This window comes from Engystomops pustulosus, chromosome 2 (assembly GCF_040894005.1).
Source record: "Engystomops pustulosus chromosome 2, aEngPut4.maternal, whole genome shotgun sequence".
In the NCBI taxonomy this organism is placed as follows: domain Eukaryota; kingdom Metazoa; phylum Chordata; class Amphibia; order Anura; family Leptodactylidae; genus Engystomops; species Engystomops pustulosus.
Window position 1 is genome coordinate 188,188,455 of NC_092412.1, and position 21,992 is coordinate 188,210,446.

General features: G+C 38.7%; 1 protein-coding gene across 1 annotated transcript in view; it reads left to right on the forward strand.

The window, feature by feature from the left end:
• Positions 1 to 7,012: 7,012 nt before the first annotated feature.
• Positions 7,013 to 21,992, forward strand: part of WNT2B (Wnt family member 2B) — a 47,659-nt gene continuing 32,679 nt past the window's right edge. The window contains exon 1 of the mRNA XM_072137605.1: positions 7,013 to 7,881. Coding sequence (XP_071993706.1) covers positions 7,697 to 7,881 — 185 coding nt within the window. The 5' untranslated portion in view covers positions 7,013 to 7,696. The remainder of the gene's footprint in view (positions 7,882 to 21,992) is intronic.

The following is a 21,992-nucleotide window of genomic DNA, read 5'->3' on the forward strand; positions in this document are numbered from 1 at the left end:
AGCATTGTATATGCTGGGCGGATGGTTGTCGGGTCCGGCCGAAAGATGAATCCAGCATGTTTGTTTACATGGCGCACGGACCGGAGTGATTGCAGCGTGGGACACCGGGAGGGCGCCGGGAGGTAAGTAAATCTTTATTTTTTTAATAAGTCTCGGACAACCCCCTTAACCCAAGGATAAAATCATTCTAACTTTGCACTAAGTGTCTAAAGATTTTTTTGAGATTAATCTTATTTTATAATTTAAAATACAATGAATTTCAACTGCTCCACAGTTTCTCCCCTATGACTATTAGGTCCCTTCTACATTTACGTTGCAGATCCCATCAGAGTCTGATCAGGGCGCGATCAGGGTTCCGACAGTGAAAAACTGACATTTTGCATCAGAGTTCAATCAGTTTTCAGTCAGAGTTAGTTCAGTGTCTCAGTTTTTCATGTGTGGTTTCAATGCAATTTCAATGTGTTTTTTCACGCGCAGATAACGCACGTGAAAAGGATTTAGGACTGAGGTCTATCTTTTCTATGGCAATTGATTCGTGAAAATGTGTCTCCATAGACTTGTATGGTGTTTTTATCACGCGCGTGACTTGCAAAAGTAGAGCATGCTGAGATTTAAATGCGAGTTAAAAATAACTGCATGTGTGTGCGTGAAAAAAATGCATGTCTGAAAAAGCCCATTGATTACAATGGGTCAGAGTGCAATGCAAGTTATGCGTGTCAAAAGCACGCACAGAACACACTCATGAAAAACGCAAGTGTAGAATGGCCCTTAGGCTAGATGCCCACGTCGGAGCCAATTCTCACTCTTGAAAAATTCACATGCTCTACTTTTGAACAGAAGTGCAGTCATGGGCATTGAGCCATTTTAAAGTATCACATTTTAGCCTTATGCACACAAATAGTTGCTCATATGGGAGGTAGCCCAGGCGAGTATCTCCCAGGTGCAGGAGATGAAAAGTAATACTGGAAAAATTTATTTCCTATATTTTTCCTTGCATGTTCACAGTGCTCTGAGACAATGTGCTAACCAAGTGCTATAGACATCTATAGGGACCGTGATTGTGCGGTAGGATTATGGTCCCCATTACGTTTATGTACATAAGGCCTTAAAAGACATCTACCATCAGCTAAGTTGATGGTAGATGATTATTAATCACCTTCCCGTCCTGTCCTCACATTCTCCATGCTCCATTTCCCATAATTTTGCATGCCTGCATTTTGGTTATTTTATACCATAAGCAAACTAACCTTTGGTGCTCTGTATAGAACCACCAGGCTCTGCCAAGATATAATTTATGCACGCAACCGAGACCATTCTCTTTTCAAATCTTGCCAACACAAGATTTGTTTGAAAAGATAGCCGGTGACGCCACTGGTTCTCAGGATGGTACCATCTGGGGCCCATACGATCTGCCCCAGGGTGTGCATAAAATATATTTTGGCTTGGCGGTGCTCTGCATGCAGTACCACAGGCTAGTTTGCATGTGGTATCAAATATTTTTTCTCCAAAATACAGGCATACAAAGTTATGGGAAATGGAGCATGTAGAACACGAGGATGGGATAGGGAGGTAAGTAATAATCAGCTAAGCCCCCCCTTTAGTATATATTGCCTGCCAGCCCCCTGTAGGGTATAGCTTGCCGGTAAAAAAATACCATTCTGACAGCACAGACAGCTCTTCTTCTACCTTCATGTGTGCTGCAGGTCTGCGACAGCTCGATGGGCAGCGCCTCTGCTTTCTTCACATGCGCCAGAACCAGGTCCGCAACAGCTCCATGCACATGACCGGCAGGCTGACATCATAGTTGTGCGCCGGCCGGGCCATGCGCATGGAGATGTCGCGGACCTGCAGCCGGCATGAAGAAAAAGGAGGCGCTGCCCATGGAGCTGTCGCGGACCTGCAGCACACGTGAACATAGAAGAGGAGCTGCCTGGGCCGTCAGAATGGTGAGTAGTCAGTTTTTGGGGGTTTTTATATACCCAAGTATAAGCCGAGTGGGAATTTTCAGCACAAAAATTGTGCTGAAAAACTTGGCTTATACTCGAGTATATAGGTAGTTAAAAAATAAAGCAAATACCTCACACAATCTTGCTTGAACAAACGGAGAACGATCCCAGCACCCCAAAAAAATTCTTGATTTTTGTAATACATGTTCAAAATGAAAAGGTTGGTATTGCCATCCATACTAGCTGACACATTTCTGGCAGCTTAATATGGTCAATATATTGGGCAGTAGCTATTTTGGATCTATAATTGTTTTGTCAAGGTATGTTAGTCCATAACTATTATGTCTCAGCTTGTGTCTTGTATCTCCACCAATATTTCAGCACTGTCATCATCATAAATGTTTTTTCATTTGCATATAGATTTTCAGAGACATGTTTTACAATATATTTCCATGCTATATTCCCTATAGTTTTGTATAGCTTGACACACCCTCTATGGGGGGAGGGCTTGACCTGGGGTTTGCATATCAATCATTGTATGTGCACATTCCGTCCTGATGAGTAGGCTATGACACAATTTGTTTAAGTTGCCGGAACGTGTCAGACAGTATGGATGGCAATACCAACCTGTTCATTTTTAAATAAATCAAGAATTTTTAATTGTGGTGCTGGGATCTTTCTTTTAAGCTTTTTCAAGCAAGATTTTGTGGCTACAGTCCAGGAAGCAACTAACCAGAGCATCAGAAAAGTTTTTGGTGAGCTGGATAAGTCCATTTACTTATGGAATATCTACACTAACTCACACTACCCACCACATTTCATTCAAGTAACAATGGGGGAGATTTATCAGGAGAGCAAATGGCATGCCAGCCAAATTTACTATAACCTGAGCCAGAATACTGTTTTTAAACACCAGTCTGAAAACTCCCTCTGTTGGAGCTCCAGCGTCCGTATCCACTAAGAGGGACCAGCCTCTCAGTAAATACAGTCACAAACTCCACCCTGTAGACCAGGTCTGTACTGGCAGAGGTTTTTTGCTATAGTCTAAAGCATATATATTTGTTTTGCATAGTAGACCCAGTTTTTGGAGCCGAGAAACATCAGATCTACTGTTGCATTATATCCTTCCATTTAGGCTGGCCACTAGGGGGGCTTATAATCTTGCCCTATACTGTTATTACACTGAATTTTAAGACAGCATGTAGCAAGCTATGAACTTTTCCAATATGGTGGATAAAGTCAGCCAGAATTTTATCATTTCACTCTTGTTTATGTAGGGGATTTCAAACCCTGGATCAGAAAATGAAACTGTGATCACTGTAAATAAATATTAAGAAATGAAGCAGTTGGATGGATAAAATACTCGTTTTGTTTCTGTTACAAAAGTCATCCAACTTAAAATAGATCAATAGAATTAACTTTCCGTAAAGCTCACTGAAAACTGATATTATTAAAACCCATGCTGCTCATACTTTGGCATCAATACCTGCTTCCATCATTTTTGGCTTTTGTCTCAATGATTTGAACATTGCTACTTGCAGGTCTGAGGGAAACCCCCAAGTTCCAGACATACTGACATGCCTTCGCTCTTCTCCATAACTGTTGTCTGGAGAAAATGGGTCATCACAATGCACTAAGCCAAAAGACATTTGGTTGAATTTACTAAAGTACTGTTTGAGAATGAAAAAAGTAGTATACTCACAGAAATGTATAGCAAAGAAGAAAATATATTTTTAAATGTTATTTTGTATAACAGATAGATCAATACAGACCAAAAGTTTGGACACACTTTCTCATTCAAAGAGTTTCCTGTATTTTCATGACTATAAAGACATCAAAACTATGAATTAACACATGTGGAATTATACACTTAACAAAAAAAGTGTGAAACAATTGAAAATATGTCTTATATTCTAGGTTCTTTAAAGTAGCCACCTTTTGCTTTGATTACTGCTTTGCACACTCTTGCCATTCTCTTGGCAGTCTTGAAGGAGTTCCCAGAGATGCTTAGTACTTGTTGGCCCTTGGATTGGAACCAAAGATCTCAAATTTAGATTTATTAGACCAAAGCACAGATTTACACTAGTCTAATGTCCATTTCTTGTGTCCTTTAGCCCAAACAAGTCTCGTCTGTTTATTGCCTGTCCTTAGCAGTGGTTTCCTAGCAGCTATTTTACGATGAACGCTGCTGCACACAGTCTCCTCTTAACCGTTGTTGTAGAGATGTGTCTGCTGCTAGAACTCTGTGTGACCTGGTCTCTAATCTGAGCTGCTGTTAACCTACGATTTCTGAAGCTGGTGACTTGGATGATCTGCAGCAGAGGTTGTCTTCCTTTGCTGGGGCGGTCCTCATGTGAGCCAGTTTATTTAACCCCTTAACGCTGAAGTCACTTTTCACCTTCCTGACACGGCCCATTTTTTCAAATCTGCCCTGTGTCACTATAAATGCTTTAACATAGCCAAGTGATTTTAGAATTGTTAGAATTTAGTTGACAAATTTTGGTGGTATGTTTTGCATTTGTTTATGAGAAAATCAGATATTTGGTGAAAATTTGAAAAATTCTCGATTTTCGAACTTTTTCCACACATAGTCATAACAGAAAAACTTAATAACTAACATTCACTAAATGTCTAATTTATGTGGGCATGGTTTTTTATACATACTCTTATTTTTGTAGGATGTTATGTGCCTTTGAACGTTAGGTGCGATTTTTCACATTTTCATAAAAAACTCAAAATCCTGCTATTGAGGGACCTGCTCAGGTTTCAAATCACTTTATAACAATACCCCATATGTGGTGGTAACCTGCTGTATGGGCACATGCCAGGGCATCAAAGGGAAGCTGCGCCATTCAGAGCATATTATGCATTGTCACTTTTTATTGGCTATACAATTCTTTATTTTTTTGGCAATTTGGACATAGAAGGGCTTATTTTCTGCGACATGAGATGCACTTTACAAATACTTCATTTTAGTGGGTCATTAGCTTATTGATGAGATTTTATTAACTCTTGAATGCATGGGTGAAAAGAAAATTGTCAATTTTTGTTTCATTTCTTTTTGTCGTACACCGTACACTAAAAATAGTAATATTATCTTTATTCTATAGGTCACTACGATTACGGTGATACCTCATTTATATAGTTTTTCATTTATTTTTACAATTTTACTGGAAAAAAACTAATATAGAGGAAATCTCATTTGTTTTAGCATCGCCATCTTTTCGGAGACGTAACTTTTATATTTTTTGTTGACAGAGCTAGTTTAGGGCTTATTTTTTACGTGTTGAGTTGTCCTTTCAATTGATACCATTTTGGCGCACATAACTTTTTTGATGACTTTTTAGAACATTTTTGTGAAGAGATTTTATGAAAAATGTACATTTTTGGCGAGTTTTTCGGGTTTTGTTTTTACGGCGTTCACCGAGCGGGCCCAATAATGTTTCTGAGTTATTGTACGGATTGTTACAGACGCGACAATACCAAATATGTGGGGGATTTTGGCGATTTTGTGTTTTTTTTCACAAAAAAAGGAATATTTGGGAATGTTTGTGTTTAGGGGACTTTAACTTTATTTAATTAATTCTTTTTTATTAAAAAATGTTTTTATTAAATGTTTTTAACTGTGTTTTATCACTTTTACAGGTAAGCTTGAACAAGCTTACCTGCGATCGGAACAGCGGACCCCCCCGGTAAGCGCCGCGGGGTGGTCCAATTCTTCTCAAATGCCCCTTGCACGCCGCGGTCAGCGCGACCGCGGTGTGTTAGGGGTTAACATCCGCAATCGGAGAAATCTCCGATCGCGGGTGTCAGCTATGATATATAGCTGACACCCGCAGCTTGACGTAATAGTACTGCATTTTACGGGAACGCACCTCCCGCCATGCAGTACTATTACGTCAAATGTCGGGAAGGGGTTAAACTGCTTGATGATTTTTGCCACTGCACTTGGGGACACTTTGAAAGCTTAATTTCTTAAAGTAATGATGGCCACTCATTTTTCTTTACTTAGCTGTTTTTTTCTAGCCATAATACAAATTCTAACAGTCTATTCAGTAGGACTGTCAGTATCCACCTGACTTCTATACAACACAACGGATGCTCCGAACCCCATTAATAAGGCAAGAAATCCCACTTACTAAACCTGACAGGGCATACCTGTGATGTGAAAACTATTTCTGGTGACTATAAGACAGTCTTCTGCTCTGCCAGATTAGTCATTGTGTCTGATGCTGGTTTAAAAATCTGGCGCAGTATAACACTGTCGAGTTATACTTGGCAGCCTCTATTAGTTGGTCTAGTGCACTGCATTTTTGGAGCAGTATCTTGATTTTATGGTGCACTGACTTTTTACTAGAGTAAGAACTGTGTAAAACCTTTTATAATGTGGAGCAGGGAATTTCACATAGCTTTTTGGTGCAAATCACTCCAAAATTCAGGTTTAGACATCACTTTAGGTAGATGGATTACTACACACAATGGCCCACATTTATCAAATGTAGTGCAAAGTGCACGAGATGCAGTTTGCCTGTGTAGTGCGACAGATGGAGGAGATATGTTGCACAGTCTTCATGTATCTAGCGCCCCTTGCACTGCTTCAGCAGAGTGCACCAACTTTTTGGTGCACTTTTAACAGAGCTTGCAACACAATTCCATCGGAAACCGTATGATAAATGTGTCGCAAACTCTAAGCATCGGAACGCCCCTTTATGTGCAGAAAAATAGTGCAGCCATTTTCTCTAGAAGTGCAGGAAATTTTGACTTGTAATCTTTATTTTTATCACATATAAATACACAATATTTGTATATTATCATCATTGTACAATACAGGGAGTTATTCAGGCTTTTGCAGTGAGTATATCTGTATAAAAACCTCTATTACATAAGAACAAGCCTAGCCTTTTCTTTGAGCAAGCTGTCATTTAAGGAAATAGCACTCTCTGCAGTAATGATGTAGTGTGAATCTGAGTGCACTAAGACCATGTAGATAGAGTCCGCTTCCATCCTGTGCACTGTCTATAACTGAATGCATGTGTCTTCCTCCTACTATCTGTGTGTCTGTATCACAGCAGCAGGTGGTGGTATACTGCTGCTGCTGCAGCCCTTTACATAGGTAGCTCAGTCTATCCTCACCCAATGCAGAGGCACTTTCACACTAAGGGGGAGTTTCAGAAACTCTGGGATCTGCTACCTCTCAAGTGAATCCAGGAATTCATCAAACTTCTTCCTATCCAATGAGACACAGAGCAAGTCAGATCATCCCTGCCTGTCCTCCTCATCACAGCCTCCACAAGGAAGACCTCACCAGCAGCAATATCCAGAACCTATGGGTTTGCCTCCTCCATCTCCAGGGACACAAAGCAGCCAAGTTTTCTTAAGAATTTCTTCAGCATTCACATTTATACATCTATTTTTTTTAACTGGTTGAGGAAACAATGACATTTTTGCAGCACCAGTTCCCAGTTATAATACAGAATAACATTTATAACTAGAAAACCTGGCAAAGAAGACTAAAAGACATATGATCACCCTTTCTATAGGGAAATTTCACCAAGATTTTTTTGTTAGGAAGATGTAAGTTATTTTTCCAGAATGATATATAAAGATTTATGGAGGAACTGATATTTTTAAGATGCTAAATTTGATTTTTTTTTTTACCTTGGATTAAAAAAATAAGTAATTTATTGCATGCAGTGAAGCAGGTATCCTTCTCTTCTACCTACAAAGCACTTTTTGGAGATACAGTAACTATGCTGGGACTATCTAATGCAGGAGAGCCATTCAGAAATCACCCTAGACTGTCCTCAACTCCAGGATTAAGGCATTGTCACAGGACAGTGGCTTCATCAGATAATGTGCAAACAAGCTACAGGATGTATGTTGCCTACCTATTAATACTGCTTATTCTGACCCCAAGAGTTGATTCTTCCTGGTGGTAAGTAGCCCATCCATTAACACTCTTCCACATGGACCTGTCATTCACCTAATGCATTTAAACAGTTAAAAGGCAGGCTTGAAAATCTAACCCATTCTCTTCTCCTGTTATTCCAAATACCTTGAGGGGGTGAGATTTAAAAGATTACAATGATTTTTGTTAACTTCTTTTTAGGAGTAAAAAACTTTCTTTTTTTTCAATTTGTTGTCATTAGTATAAGACTTTATACCTGCAATTCAAAGACTTTCTACCTGCAATCCATCTCTTTTGTGCTAATCCACCACATGACAACATAGTCTTTGCAGTTTTAGAATGATCTATATCTTTTTATTATTAGTATTGAGCAAAGAAACTGTACTCTGCAGCACCCTGCTTTCTATCAATTCCTCCAGCAGATAACTATGTACAGATCCTAGTAATGTGGACATGGGGATATTTAGTGGTGTGAAAGCTTTACAAGTATATTTTGGCTGGAACAATGATGTGGTGTAGATATTTGGTAAGGCAGCTGTTTGTTTTAAAGCGGATCTACTGGCATTCTCCAACAAAGTGACTTGTGATAAGTTATTCAAGACATGCTGTAAAGGAGTTAAAGTGATACACTGCAATTTGTATATTGAAGCGACTGATCTGCAGGCGAGATAAAAGCTAGACAATAAGATTGACCCTTCAGGGCTTAACAAATTCCTTAAGTCCAGACATTAAAATATTCATGCTACATTCTGAACATAGCTGATTCTCTTAGACCTTTCTATCAGAGTCAGCAGATAGGAAAATGACTTGATCTGTGGATGTTTTGTTGAAAAAAGAAATCTTTATAACACACATTCTTATAGTAGACAGATAGCCATAAAAGAAAAGCCAAATATAAATAAATATAACATAGGGATGATCATACGGACAGATAGATAGATGATAGATAGAAGTATATTTAGATAGATAGATAGATAGACAGACAGACAGACAGACATACAATGCTGGTTAGTATCCAAAACATGAACATATCATATTATTTTATTTCACTGACATCCAGCAAAAAATGAAATAGCAAAGTAGGTTTCTTTTCTTGCTGAAATTCATGAAATATCTACTAACTCAGCAGTCACAATGAGAATGAACATGAAATCATCAGTTGCTGAATGTTCAGATGAACTGAGTCACAACTAGTCAGAAGTGGGAAGCTGCATGTTATACATTCAACCCGCTACTTTACCACAAATCAGCAATTACCTAGGAATGATGCCCCATCAATGAATACATATCAGAGGTCAGTAAAACAAAATAAAAAATGAAATCCACAGAAAGAGAAATGTCATTGTTCTTGACTATATTGAAATATCCACGAAAAGGAGACGAACCTAAATACTGTAGGTTAAATCATTGATAGAATGATAGTTAGAATAAGATGGTAAAGGTAATAATTCCATCTGTTCTCATGAGCATAGTAAAACCCCTTGAATATCTGGAATAAAGCCCTTCTTTAATCGGAACGTAGAACAATCCACATATTTAATTGCAGTGGTCATAAAACATAATACCAAAGCACTGCTCCAGACTCTTAGCCAAGAGCTTATACAGATCCTAGCCTGCCCTGTGCTACACAATCCACAGTATTATTATTTAGCTTCAAATGTGTATATACAGCTAATAACAACAGGTATTTTTAGTAAGGGTTGTCCCCATTGTCACATTTATTCACAGATAGACACGTGGCAGAAAGATATGAAATGATATCATATCATATGATAGAGATGGATAGATAGATAGATAGATAGATAGATACTATATAAAATAAAATATAAACATTCCTAAACTTTAGTTGAGTTTCCTTTCCCCCCAGACTCCCATCGTGATTTTTCTTTTCCTGACCGGGTGCACAGGTACAGTAATAAATGAGTCAGTGAATGGATGTGTCAGTAAATTCCTCTAATATTGATATTACATGTTATTTACCAGGACAAATTGTACTTTACTTAAGGCATGTTTTGTTACATTCCCAAATAATATGTGAACTTCGTAGGGTCAATAAGCCTTAGATGTCAGGGCAAGTGTAGTCATAATTAGGTAAAGTATTAGGCCTGGGAACCTGGGGTCTGGGGGTTGTTATGGATTTATGTAGCCATTATTCACCATCAGTAATGGAGGGCTAGATAAAACTGAACAATATTCACAGGGCTTTGGTGTTAGCATATTATTGATGATGTCCTAGATTGGCTTTTATAAACTCCATATTAAGTTAATACAATATATGTCTACCATAGTTTTTTGTCATGTGCCGTTCCATGTGCTACCCACATTGGCGCTACATTATTTCTGTGCTTTTGTATAGCTATAAACTGACAAAATGCCAAAATTTTAGAAACATTAACTATGAACCCATTAATAAAAATTAGAACCTTCTAAACTTTAAGTCTGTGAACACAAGAGGGTGACTGAGGTTTTATTGGTTTATTGGTTTACTTTAAGTGACTTGCAAATACAGATTTCTGAGATAAGACTCCATAAGGGTGAGTATGGAGTCTTATCTCAGAAATCTTTTAAAGACCCTCCAAGAGAAAACATTATGTACACAGTTAGATATAATATGTTTATGCTAGTTATACATTTACGCAGTATAAGTAGTGGACCATGATTGTTTCTTTTAAAAAAACATTCTTGAAGCCTTTAATTGATTTCACAAGAAACAAATGAATTAATCCTTAAGCCTCTTAAAGTGAAAATCCCACCAAAAGTGATCTCCTGACAAGTCATTGAGACATTTGAGAAGATTACAATCCATGAGTCCATGACTTGCGACCATCACCTGTTCCTATAAGTTGACCATCTAATTTTATTCATTCATACTGCACATCTCTCACTATAGACTAAGCAAGATTTCGGTCAAATTAGTCTTATAGATTTTTAGTAAAATTTTGGGATCCCCAAGTTTCTAGGGTTTTTAATAGCTCGATAGCACTAAAACCTATCATACATATTGGACAACTATAGCCAATAACCACTCTGCTTATCTTCCACTGATATAAGCTTTATACTTCACTATACAATAATTTTGAACTCTTTTTCTGAACTTTAGCCTCGAATGCCAATACCAAGACTATAGGAAACCTTGCATGACATTGGCATTGATCTTATGGATCTCAAAAATCTCCTCTTTATATTGCCATAGTATTTAGTATTCCACTACAGAGATCAAATATTCATGTAAACATGAAATTGTGTTAAATAAGCCAACAAAAAATACTGTAGAAACTGCACTTGCAACATATCAAATTATAACAAAAGCACAAACAATATGTTTCCAATGTGATCCAATTGTTATTACTGGAAAATGTTGGGATTTTTTTCATTACAGAATGTATTCCAATTACATTTTGACTTCGACCTTCTCACATTATTTAGCCAGTGCTAAAACCTAAGACTGCATATCAGAACTTGACCACTGACCTAATTTCCCACAATATTATTTCATGACTCTCTTTGCTAAGTGTTATTTTAATACAAATCTGATCAACACTGTAGCTTCATTTTATAACTCAAATTACAACTCTGTGACACAGTGCAAAACACATATTTTAGATTCCACAGTTAGCCTTAGTGATGTATCATCTGTGCGGTTACTAAAGGGGAATTGTATGGCAGCTTTATGTAGGCATTGTTTAATACCCTTGTAGTATAAGTATCCCTTTTTATATTTGGTCACTGTATGTCAATATATTATGAGAAGGCATCGTAAATACATTTTGTAGTCCAAATATATAGTGATGCGGTATACTGTTTATGCAGCTAGAGTCGGTATGGAAAGTATTCATACTCCTTTAACTTTTTCACTTTTTGTTTCATTGCAGCCAATTGGTAAGATCAAAAATAAATGTGCACTCTGCACCCCATATTGGCTGAAAAAAACTGAAATGTAGATATTTTTGCTAATTTATTAAACAGAATATCACATGGTCAAAAGTATTCAGACCATTTGCTGTGACACTCATGTTTAACACACATGCTGTCCATTTCCTTGTGATCCTTCTGATGGTTCTACTCCTTCATTGAAGTCCAGCTGGCTCTAAAGAACTGCCCAAGGTTCTCATATTCAGAATTCTGTCAAGACACAGATTTGGCAAGGTGGCAACAGAATTGCTGCTCCACTAAAGGTTCCTTAGAGCACAGTGACCTCCATAATCCTTGAATGGAAGAAGTTTGGGACAACCACAACTCTTCCTCAACCTGGCCACCCAGCCAAACTAAGCAATTGTAGGAGAAAAGCCATTGTGAGAGAGGTAAAGAAGAACCCCCAAGATTACTGTGGCTGTGCTCTAGAGATGCAGTAGGGAGACGGGAGAAAGGTCCATAAAGTCTATAACTATAACTGCAGTCCTCCACCAGTCAGGACTTTATGGCAGAGTGTGCTGATGGACGCCTCTCCTCAGTGCAAGACATATGAAAGCCTGCTAACAGTTTGCAAAAAAACAAATGAAGGGCTCACAGACTATGATAAATAAGATTCTCTGGTCTGATGAGACAAACATTTTGCTGTTAATTCTAAGAGGTATGTGTAGAGAAAACTAAGCACTGCTCATCACCTGCAAAATACAATCTCAACAGTTAAACATGGTGGTGGCATTATCATGTTATGGGGGTGTTTTTCAGCTTAAGAGCAGGACGACTGGTTGCAATTGAAGGGAAGATGAATGCGGCCAAGTACAGAGATATACTGGATAAAAAACTTTTCCTTAGTGCCCTGTACCTCAAACTGTGGTGAAGATTCACCTTTCAACAAAAGAATGAGTCTAAGCACACAGCTAAAATAACAAAGCAGTGGCTTCAGAACAACTCTGTGACCATTTTTCGACTGGCCCAGCCAGAGCCCTGACCTGAACCCAATTGAGCATCTCTGGCGAGTCTTGAAAATGGTTGCCCACCTATGTACACCACCCAGCCTGTGGGAACTAGAAAGGATCTACAAGGAAAAATGGCAGAGGACCTCCAAATCCATGTGTGGAAAACTTGTTGCATCATTCTCAAGAAGATTCATGGCTGTACTAGCCCAAAAGGTGTTTCTACTCAATACAGAGCAAAGGGTCTAAATATTTATGATTGTGTGATATATCAGCTTTTCTTGTTCAATAAATTAGCAAAAATATCTGCATTTTAGTTTTTTCTGTCAATGCAGTGCACATTAATGAGCAAAAAAAGAACTTTTTTGATCTTACCAATTAGCTGCAAAGAAACAGAGTTAAAAAATGTAAAGGGGTCTGAATACTTTCCATACCCACTGCATATAAAAGTATTACCTGACCAACATATTACACTGTTATGTGGATCAAGAAGCACATACGAAAAAACCGCAAATAATATGCAGTGAAGTATAAAATGATGTAAACTTTATTCAATACTCATAATAATAACAATCATAAAATAGGCAAACAGGTGAGACAACAAACAGACAAACAATTCATCAGAAAAGACCGGGTGTTACAATAATATGAAACTCCTGTGAACAAGAAGCTGAGTACATACGACCCGAATCGGTCAGCATAATAAAATCTACAAATCAGGAGAGTACAAATGAGCATATATACAGACCACGGTCCCTGGATGAAAAGCAACAGCCCCGACACGTGTTTCGCCACAGAATGGCTTCCAGAGGAAGCACGTGTCGGGGCTGTTGCTTTTCATCCAGGGACCGTGGTCTGTATATATGCTCATTTGTACTCTCCTGATTTGTAGATTTTATTATGCTGACCGATTCGGGTCGTATGAACTCAGCTTCTTGTTCACAGGAGTTTCATATTATTGTAACACCCGGTCTTTTCTGATGAATTGTTTGTCTGTTTGTTGTCTCACCTGTTTGCCTATTTTATGATTGTTATTATTATGAGTATTGAATAAAGTTTACATCATTTTATACTTCACTGCATATTATTTGCGGTTTTTTCGTATGTGCTTCTTGATTCAGACTTAAGGGGGTGGTTTGGGGCCCCAATCTTTACCCCCCTGTCTCATCTTTTTGGTGACTGTTATGTGGATGCAATACTATATGGCTCACTGTAAGTGACCACATAGATTAGGGTGGCCACAGAGCCACAGATACCATAGAGGGTGCAACCAAATGTATGGCTATTTATACATTCAACTGCTTGACCACCAGTCTTCCTCGATTGCTCTTCTCTATAGCTCAAGACCAGGGGTATGTGGGCTTGGTGGGACTTTAAATGGGTTCCCGAGCTTTGGTTTGCCAGGACTTTGTTCTTTGGGGTTACACTGACTGCATGACAAATGCCAAGGCTGCAGCTATCTGTTAGTGGTGGCAAACATCTACAGCATGGGTGTCACTATGAACCTTTTCTGGCCTCAAAGTCTTTTCCTTGGCTGTCGCGGATGTGTTGTGTTCAATGCTATTTTAAAGCAACACATTATGACACCTGGGACTGCAGAAAGAATAAGATAGTGCTGAAAATATCATGTTATAAATACATAGATTTTCAGTTAAAATTTAAGCACTTGGTCTCTAAAAGGTTCACCATCACAGTTCTAGGGGTTCAGTAGTCATCATATTCCTCATATTGTTCCAATGGGTATTTTTGTCTCAACATACTATAAGGGGTGAAAATTATATTCTAGTTGCTGAAGTTTTAAACACAGAATTTAAATAGGTAACTGCTGTTATCACATTGGCTCTGCTTCAGAGGGAAACAAAAATTTTCAGCAATTTTCATTTCCTACATTTTCAGAAAACCATGCGTAAGACAAGTCAAGGCTTGGTTTTAGAGTCAGAGCATTCACATTCTACTCTGTTGAACTTCATAGAGTAGGATCTTCTTAAACCTCATTAGTCTCATATGTCCGTCCTGTGGAGAATTGTGAAATTTGCCGACTTGTTCAACAAAAGAATATTCTGTTAAAGAGAACCCGTCATGCAAAATAAACCCATAATCTAAATATATTTTCATAATCTGCCATTAAAAAGCATTGCCTCTATCCCTTCATTGTCCCTCTACATGCCTGTAACCTTAAGCAATGAGGTCCTAAAGCTGTATGCAAATGGCCTGTGAAATGTCAAATGAACCATTAGCATATTCAAGCTGTCCGGCTTATTCATGAGTGGGCGGCACAGCCACACCCACTGACAGCCTGTATAATGATCTAATGGCTGCTCCATGTGCTTCCTGGTGCTGGCGGCCACCGCCCCTGCAGCCTGTGTGTGTATGTGTATATGAGAGATACAACAGTTTCAGGCAGCCATGTTATAGCAGAACATGTCATGTTCTTGTGTAGCTGCTTTCTGTGTCCCTGTGTATTAGGAGCAGATAAAGCACAGGCACTAACTATGCTTTACTATACATTACACAAATACATGAGCAGGGGGAGGAGAGGGGAGGGGTAACAGGGGTGACATCACTGCCTCTGACCATGTGATCAGTCTCATTTTCATAATAAAGAAAAGATGATTTTATAATGATTAATGTATGAAATAACTCAATAAAGGCTGGGATGGATCCTTGTGCGCTGCTCCAACAGGTAGAGGTGACAGGACTAGTGGCAGAGACCTGATGACAGGTGTCCTTTAAGTTATCAATAAAAAAACTCATGAGGAACTTGGGAGCTTTATGCAACTGACTAGAAGATAAACTGTCAAACATATAATCCAATCACAGCTCAGCTTTCATTTCTTATTGGGTCCTATGAAAAATGAAAGCTGTGCTATGGTTGCATGCCATCAGCAACAAAGACATTTTTTCTTTTTGACAGTCTGAACCTGTATTTTTATTTTTATTAAAAAGTATAATAATAATATTGTATTTCTTCCAGCTAAATCTCATATTTTACCACTTCATCTGTTAATTCTAATATGGACATGTTCTGTACATTAAAAAAACTTATAACCCTCACTTGCATTACCTGGCTTTTACAAAGAATCCATTAAAATGGCTCTAAATAGAATACATTGACAGTGGGAAATGATGCTTAGGTGTATAGCTTGAAACATTTCTTGGTCCCAAAAAAGGAAATGATCCTCAGCACTTACCAACTCTATATGTAGAATATATTATGTACATGTCCTTTTTTGAATGCAGGACATATTACTAGTAAGGCTTAATAAGATCTGGTTTTCTAGTGTCAAATGTGACAAAACACAACTGTTTATTGCACGACATTTGGAAACCAATTTCTTAGGGACTCATTATTGTATTGGGCCAACTACAGGATCATTTGGTACTCTGTATAGGTACCCTATACCCTATAGATAAATGCATTACATTGTACTTTCTAATTTTAACAACCTATTGGAAAACCCATCAGAGGTTTGCTCTTTTGGGCCTTTTAACATGGTGAGCATTAAAGGCATCTGTCTTTCCTAATTAATGATGCCATTTGTATAACTAGTGTATATGTAATGTATAAGTATGGGAACATGAGTGAATTTTTCTCATTTACAAGCTAACAATGATCAGGTAAAGAATGACCTATCCAATATATAGTTACAGACTTCTAAGAAAAACTACAACAGCAAAGCAGGACATTTTAGTGAGAATACAATGACAAGTGTTATTTGATTCTGATCCAGGAGCCAACTGTCAATGATGTGGTTCTTAACCTGGTGTCCACTGCCAGTGATATGATTCCAATCATGGTGCCAAGTTTTTATAATACTATGATATCATTGGTGTCATGGGTGAATAATTATGATCTGCAGCTGCCAAATATTTAGTTGGGGAACATTGATCTGCAGCATCTGCTTGAACTGGCAGTTATTCTATAATAAAAAAAACATTCAAGATTATTTAATGGACACATCATAAGATGAAAGACAATGAAAATAGAGATTTTATATAAAACCTCTGTAGCCAATAACTGGCTTCAGTAGTGATTTTATGAATAAACGACCCCTGCTGCTGTTATTTATGGGATGTCAAATTTGGGCACTATAAGTGTGTGATGCATAGCCTAGACTTTAGAATACATGTCATGAACACTTGTCTGTTACAAATACTTGGCTCTCTGCATGAATTGTCAAAACTTTCCATGTTAACCTGAAAGCTTTGTATTCAGTAAATATATCTTCAACCAGGTGGACTCAACATGCAAGAACGGACCTTCACAATTAATAATAATTTACATACAGTTGTGTTTCCTCCAGTGTCCTTTTAAAGGCAAAACTGAAAATGTAGTAACGTGAAGAATCTTGGGTGACTCAGTACCAAATGATATGTAGAAAATTCTGTTATGGAATGTAAATGGGGAAACTATCATTAGATAATGAGTCACTGGGAAGAATTTATCAGGCAAACAAGACTTCCAGCTTGTGTATACATCCTCATTTCTCATATACTCTAGTTACTTATTTAAATGGACCATAGGTCTCTTCTCCCACACTCTTCCATGTGCACATGCCTATATGTTTTGCTGTATAATGAATTTGTTTTGAAGGTCAATATCTATTAGAAAGATCAGTATAATGGGTTTGTGAAGCTACTTGTGAGGGTGTTCCATGATTCTGATATTTGATCAGGATATATATATTGTGGCTAAACCCGTTGGATAGGGGGAAGATAATTGTGTTATCCTTGAAGTCCCCATTATATACCCACTCCAGTTTAGTGTGTCAGTGCCCGTACCCACCATCTAGACGCTTAGCTGTGAAGTTACTTTGTATGCAACTGTTGATGTGATGGGTGCAGCGCAGTGGAGGGGGATTGGTGGTGCCATGCTGAATCAGAGTGCAAAAGAGGGGGAATATATGCTCTTCATTATTTTTATACAACCTATCCCCCAGGGATGAAAGGATTACAGAGGGTAACAAGAGACAACTGGCTTGATGGTTATGGAACATTCTCACAATGAGATTGCAACTTTAAGGCTATATTCACACTGCCGTTGCCCGCCCGTACCCTACCGTTGCGGGCAACGGCAGTGTACGGGGAGAGGAGGAGGAGGTGAGCGCTGCTCACCCCCGCCCTCTCCATAGGAAGTAATGGCGCACGGCGCCGTATTACGGCAAAAGATAGGACAGGTCCTATCTTTTTCTGGGTACGGAGCGGTACGGTGCACCCATTGACGTCTATGGAGGACGTATATCGGCCGTATATACGTCGGCCATATATACGTCCTCCATACGTTAGTGTGAATGTAGCGTAACAGTTGAACACAGATCTCAGCAGAATCCTTAGCAAACTCATATGGGGAGATGTATCATACGTCGATGCCCCTGCACTTCAGGCTGTATACATCAAGGCCCCAGAAAATTGGCGTAGAAGCAGTGATAAATTTCCCTTATAATCCATAGGTTGGCTATCCACAGCTCACATTAGCAGCAGAACAGTTCCTTATTGTGTGACTTTGCTCTTTCGCCAGCAGCAGGGTTGTACATAGCGGGGCTTGTATACACTTTCACTCTCTTTTCAGCATTCTCAACGCTTAACAAATGTAGTATCTCAAGGCTACAGGCTGACTGGTCTCCACACACTCTCTCTCTGTTATGTAGGTCATCAATGTCTTAAATGACATGGTCACACTCTTTTCAATGTCCAAGTAGTTTTGCCTCTCGGCTCTCAGGCAATAAGGTCTAGTTTTATTCGCCTTTCAGATAAGGCCACTAGCTGCTCATCTGGCAGGTAACTGTATATATTCTTCCCTTGCAGTGTCCTGTCCTGCAGTTTCCTGTTCTAGGACGGGCCAAATTATATTCATAATTAGAGTTTGCAGTGTTGTTATGTGAGGCAGCAGGAACTCTGAGCACTATATAACACTGTGATGCATGGAATCCCATCCTCTGCAGTGTGGTTGGTCTGTAAAACAGTCCGTGATACAAGGATCGACCACAGCTGCGTGAACCACCCCTAAAAGTATAAGTGTGCATTGGATCAAAATCAAGAAATTGCCTCCTATACTTTCAACTGTGATTTTATTTTTTACTCCCCACCTTCAAAAATCTATAAGTTTTTTATTTTTCCATGTACAGAGCTGTGTGAGGGCTTGTTTTCGTTGTAACAAATTGCACTTCATAGTGATGGTATTTAGCATTCGTGTATTGGGAAAACGTGTATTGGGAAGTGGGAAAGAGCTTCCAAATGCAGTGAAATTGGTGAAAAAACGCTTTTGCACCGTTTTCTTGGGGTTGGATTTTTCGATATTTCACTGTGTGCCCCAAATTTATTTTATTCTTCGGGTCGGTATAATCACGGGGATACCAAAGGTTTTATAATTTTCATACATTTACAAAAATTAAAACCTCCTGTACAAAATTTATTTTTGCCATCTTTTGGCACTAATAACTCTTTCATACTTTGGTGTTTGTGGGTGGTGTAATTTTTTGCAACTTTTGGTTATGTTTCCAGTGCTATTAGTGCTACTATTTTTAGGACTGTACAACCTTTTAATCACTCTTTATAACATTTTTTATATTTTTTAAAATGCCATTTTTTACTTTGGGCTCTATCTTCCGTTACAGGGTTAAACATTACGTTACGCAGTGAAAAACCATTATTGTATTTAGATCGGGCATTTTTGGACGCGGCCATACCTAATGTGTTTATGATTTTTATTGTTTATGTATATCGAATTTTTAGTTTTTTTATATTATTTTTTTTAAAATGTTATTTTTACTATTTTCCAGACCCCTAGGGTACCCTAACCCTAGGTTGTCTGATGGATCCTACAAAATACCGCCATACTACAGTGGGGATTTTCCTCCTAATTCATCAATGGGATAAAACGAGGCAGCCTCAGGTCTGCGGAAGACCAAGGCTGTTATGGCGACTGATCGCGCCCCCCCCCCCCTTGATGACGCCACAGGGAGCAACAATGTGTTGGCGGCGCTCATACGATGGACGGATGTTACCAGTAAGTGTTTGCTGCAATATGCTGAAAAGACTTACCGGCTATGATGAGGGCGTAGCCTGTGAGCCCTCTCCATGCACCCGCACCTGACGTGTGACAAACTATTACGTTACATGTCGGAAAGGGGCTAAGGACAGGAAATAATGCTTTAAAATACTTAGCATTTCAATGCATATGATTGTCCAGATAGACCCCTTATACACGAGCAAATGTGATCTCGTAGCACACTTACAACTTGTGCTGGCTGGAATGTCTGGCCCGAAGGCTACCAACTGGAACTGAACTTACATGCTTAGTTCAGTTCTGGTTGCTCAGCATTCGGACCAGACATTCCAGCCAGCACACAATGCAAGTGTGAAATGAGTTGGTCAGATCACACTCGCTTGTGTGTAAGAGACCTAAATATGCTTGTGTTTAGACATGGAGGCTACAGTGCTTTCAACAAACTAATTCTAAGTTATGTGATATATGTTTGGCTTTTTGGTCTGGATGGAAGGGAATGTAGAACCTACAACAGACAAATGACACACTGATGAGCCCATCATCTGCACTGTGGTCAGTCTGCAGAAGAGGACACTTCATGGTCCATAATTCACAGACAAACGTACTAAATCACAAATTTTCTTATCTACTGTTAAACCTGTTACCATCACTCATATATGCAAGAAAAACACTTGGACGGCACTGTTTAGTGGCCATGAACAGCAATGACCAAACAACACTACAGACCAAACTTGGAGACTGGGGGCTTCAGGGGTTGTGCTCTATTCATGAAAAAACATCCAATGAGACTTGCAGTGGTAGAAAAAGTGAATGCCACTCATCCCCTTTTTTGTGGTTTCTTCCTTAAAATGTATTTAAACATACTTACATACAAGAATTTAACATGGTAAAGGGAGGACAACAACACCTCACATGTGTTGGAGCGACAGCCTTTTTGAAATTCTGCGCTTCTTCCGTCACCAAACAGTGTCATTATCACTCTGGTTGCCTCTTCTGTATCCTCCTTAAATCCCTGAGCGTGGAACCACTCTAATAGAGACCAATAATCTTAGTTATTAAAGGGGTTACATCATTCTTCCATTTTCCAGACCCTGTTACAATAAGATGATTATAATGTGAGTTCAGAAACTTTTATTTGAGAAATCTTTATCTAGAAACCTGTGAGAAACCCAAACATATGGTCCTGATAAAAAAACTACAGCTCTATGGCTAAATGCCTGTTTGATTCAGAGTCAGATAAATATATTGATTTGCTAAAAATGTGCAAGCCTCCCACATTCTGTGTAGAAATTATATAACTATGTGTCGCATCCCATTAGAGAAGCACTTCAACCTTTTATATTTTGTCTATCACGTGCCATTTCCAGGCTACTATTAAAGACTAATATAGAAACATTGGTTTAGAAACAGTGTATACTTGTTTTATTTGATATCTCCTTCTTCCATTATTAATACAGTCTACATTTCCCATGATGCCTCTAGCTTTTCAGAGAGGAAGGGAGCCGGGTTTATTCATACTAACCTTACTCTATTGCCAGTCCTGTCTAAAGACAGCATTTGATAGTGACTGAGATCTGATAGTGACCTACCTCATACATCTTTAACTATATGTGATAATATGAATATTAGTATTATTATTATGTGGGATTGCGTTCTCTACCATTGAATTCAGCAGACCCAAGGAAGGGGCTGAAATGTAAATCGGTTCCTGGAACATGTTTTACAGCAGAGCTGGCTTAGAATAGATAATATTTATATCACGGCAGAAGGGAAGTAAAAACAGCCGGCAGATGGAGTCCGTCATGTCAGATACAACGGTGTCAGTGCCAAGTTCATCGTAACTTAGGTTGCGTGATAGGATTCTTCCCAACAGCACTGCCAAGACAGAGGGTAGAGTCAACAATGATGATTTTATTATTACCTTGTTACGCTGCAGATTACAAACGATCTGCCATCTTAAACCTAAAAAAAGACCTCTGTGCTATGTGTAAATATTTTCAGGCTGTGTGATTTAGATTTATGGTGCTTGACAGTGGTTCTGGGATTGTTTTCATCATTTTGCCATGGCCAGAACTAAAATAGCTATACAAATGTAGGAATACGTTGTCTTGTAGTCAACCTGGATTGTTGGCCTTAAACAAAAGCTGTATGACCTAACCACACTGGCATACTTGGCAATCTAGTAATACTTTCCGTTAATGCGTTTCTGCTTCATCAGTTACTATTCAGGGACATTACTAGAGAATCTCTGCAGACGAAGTAAGAAAATTGGA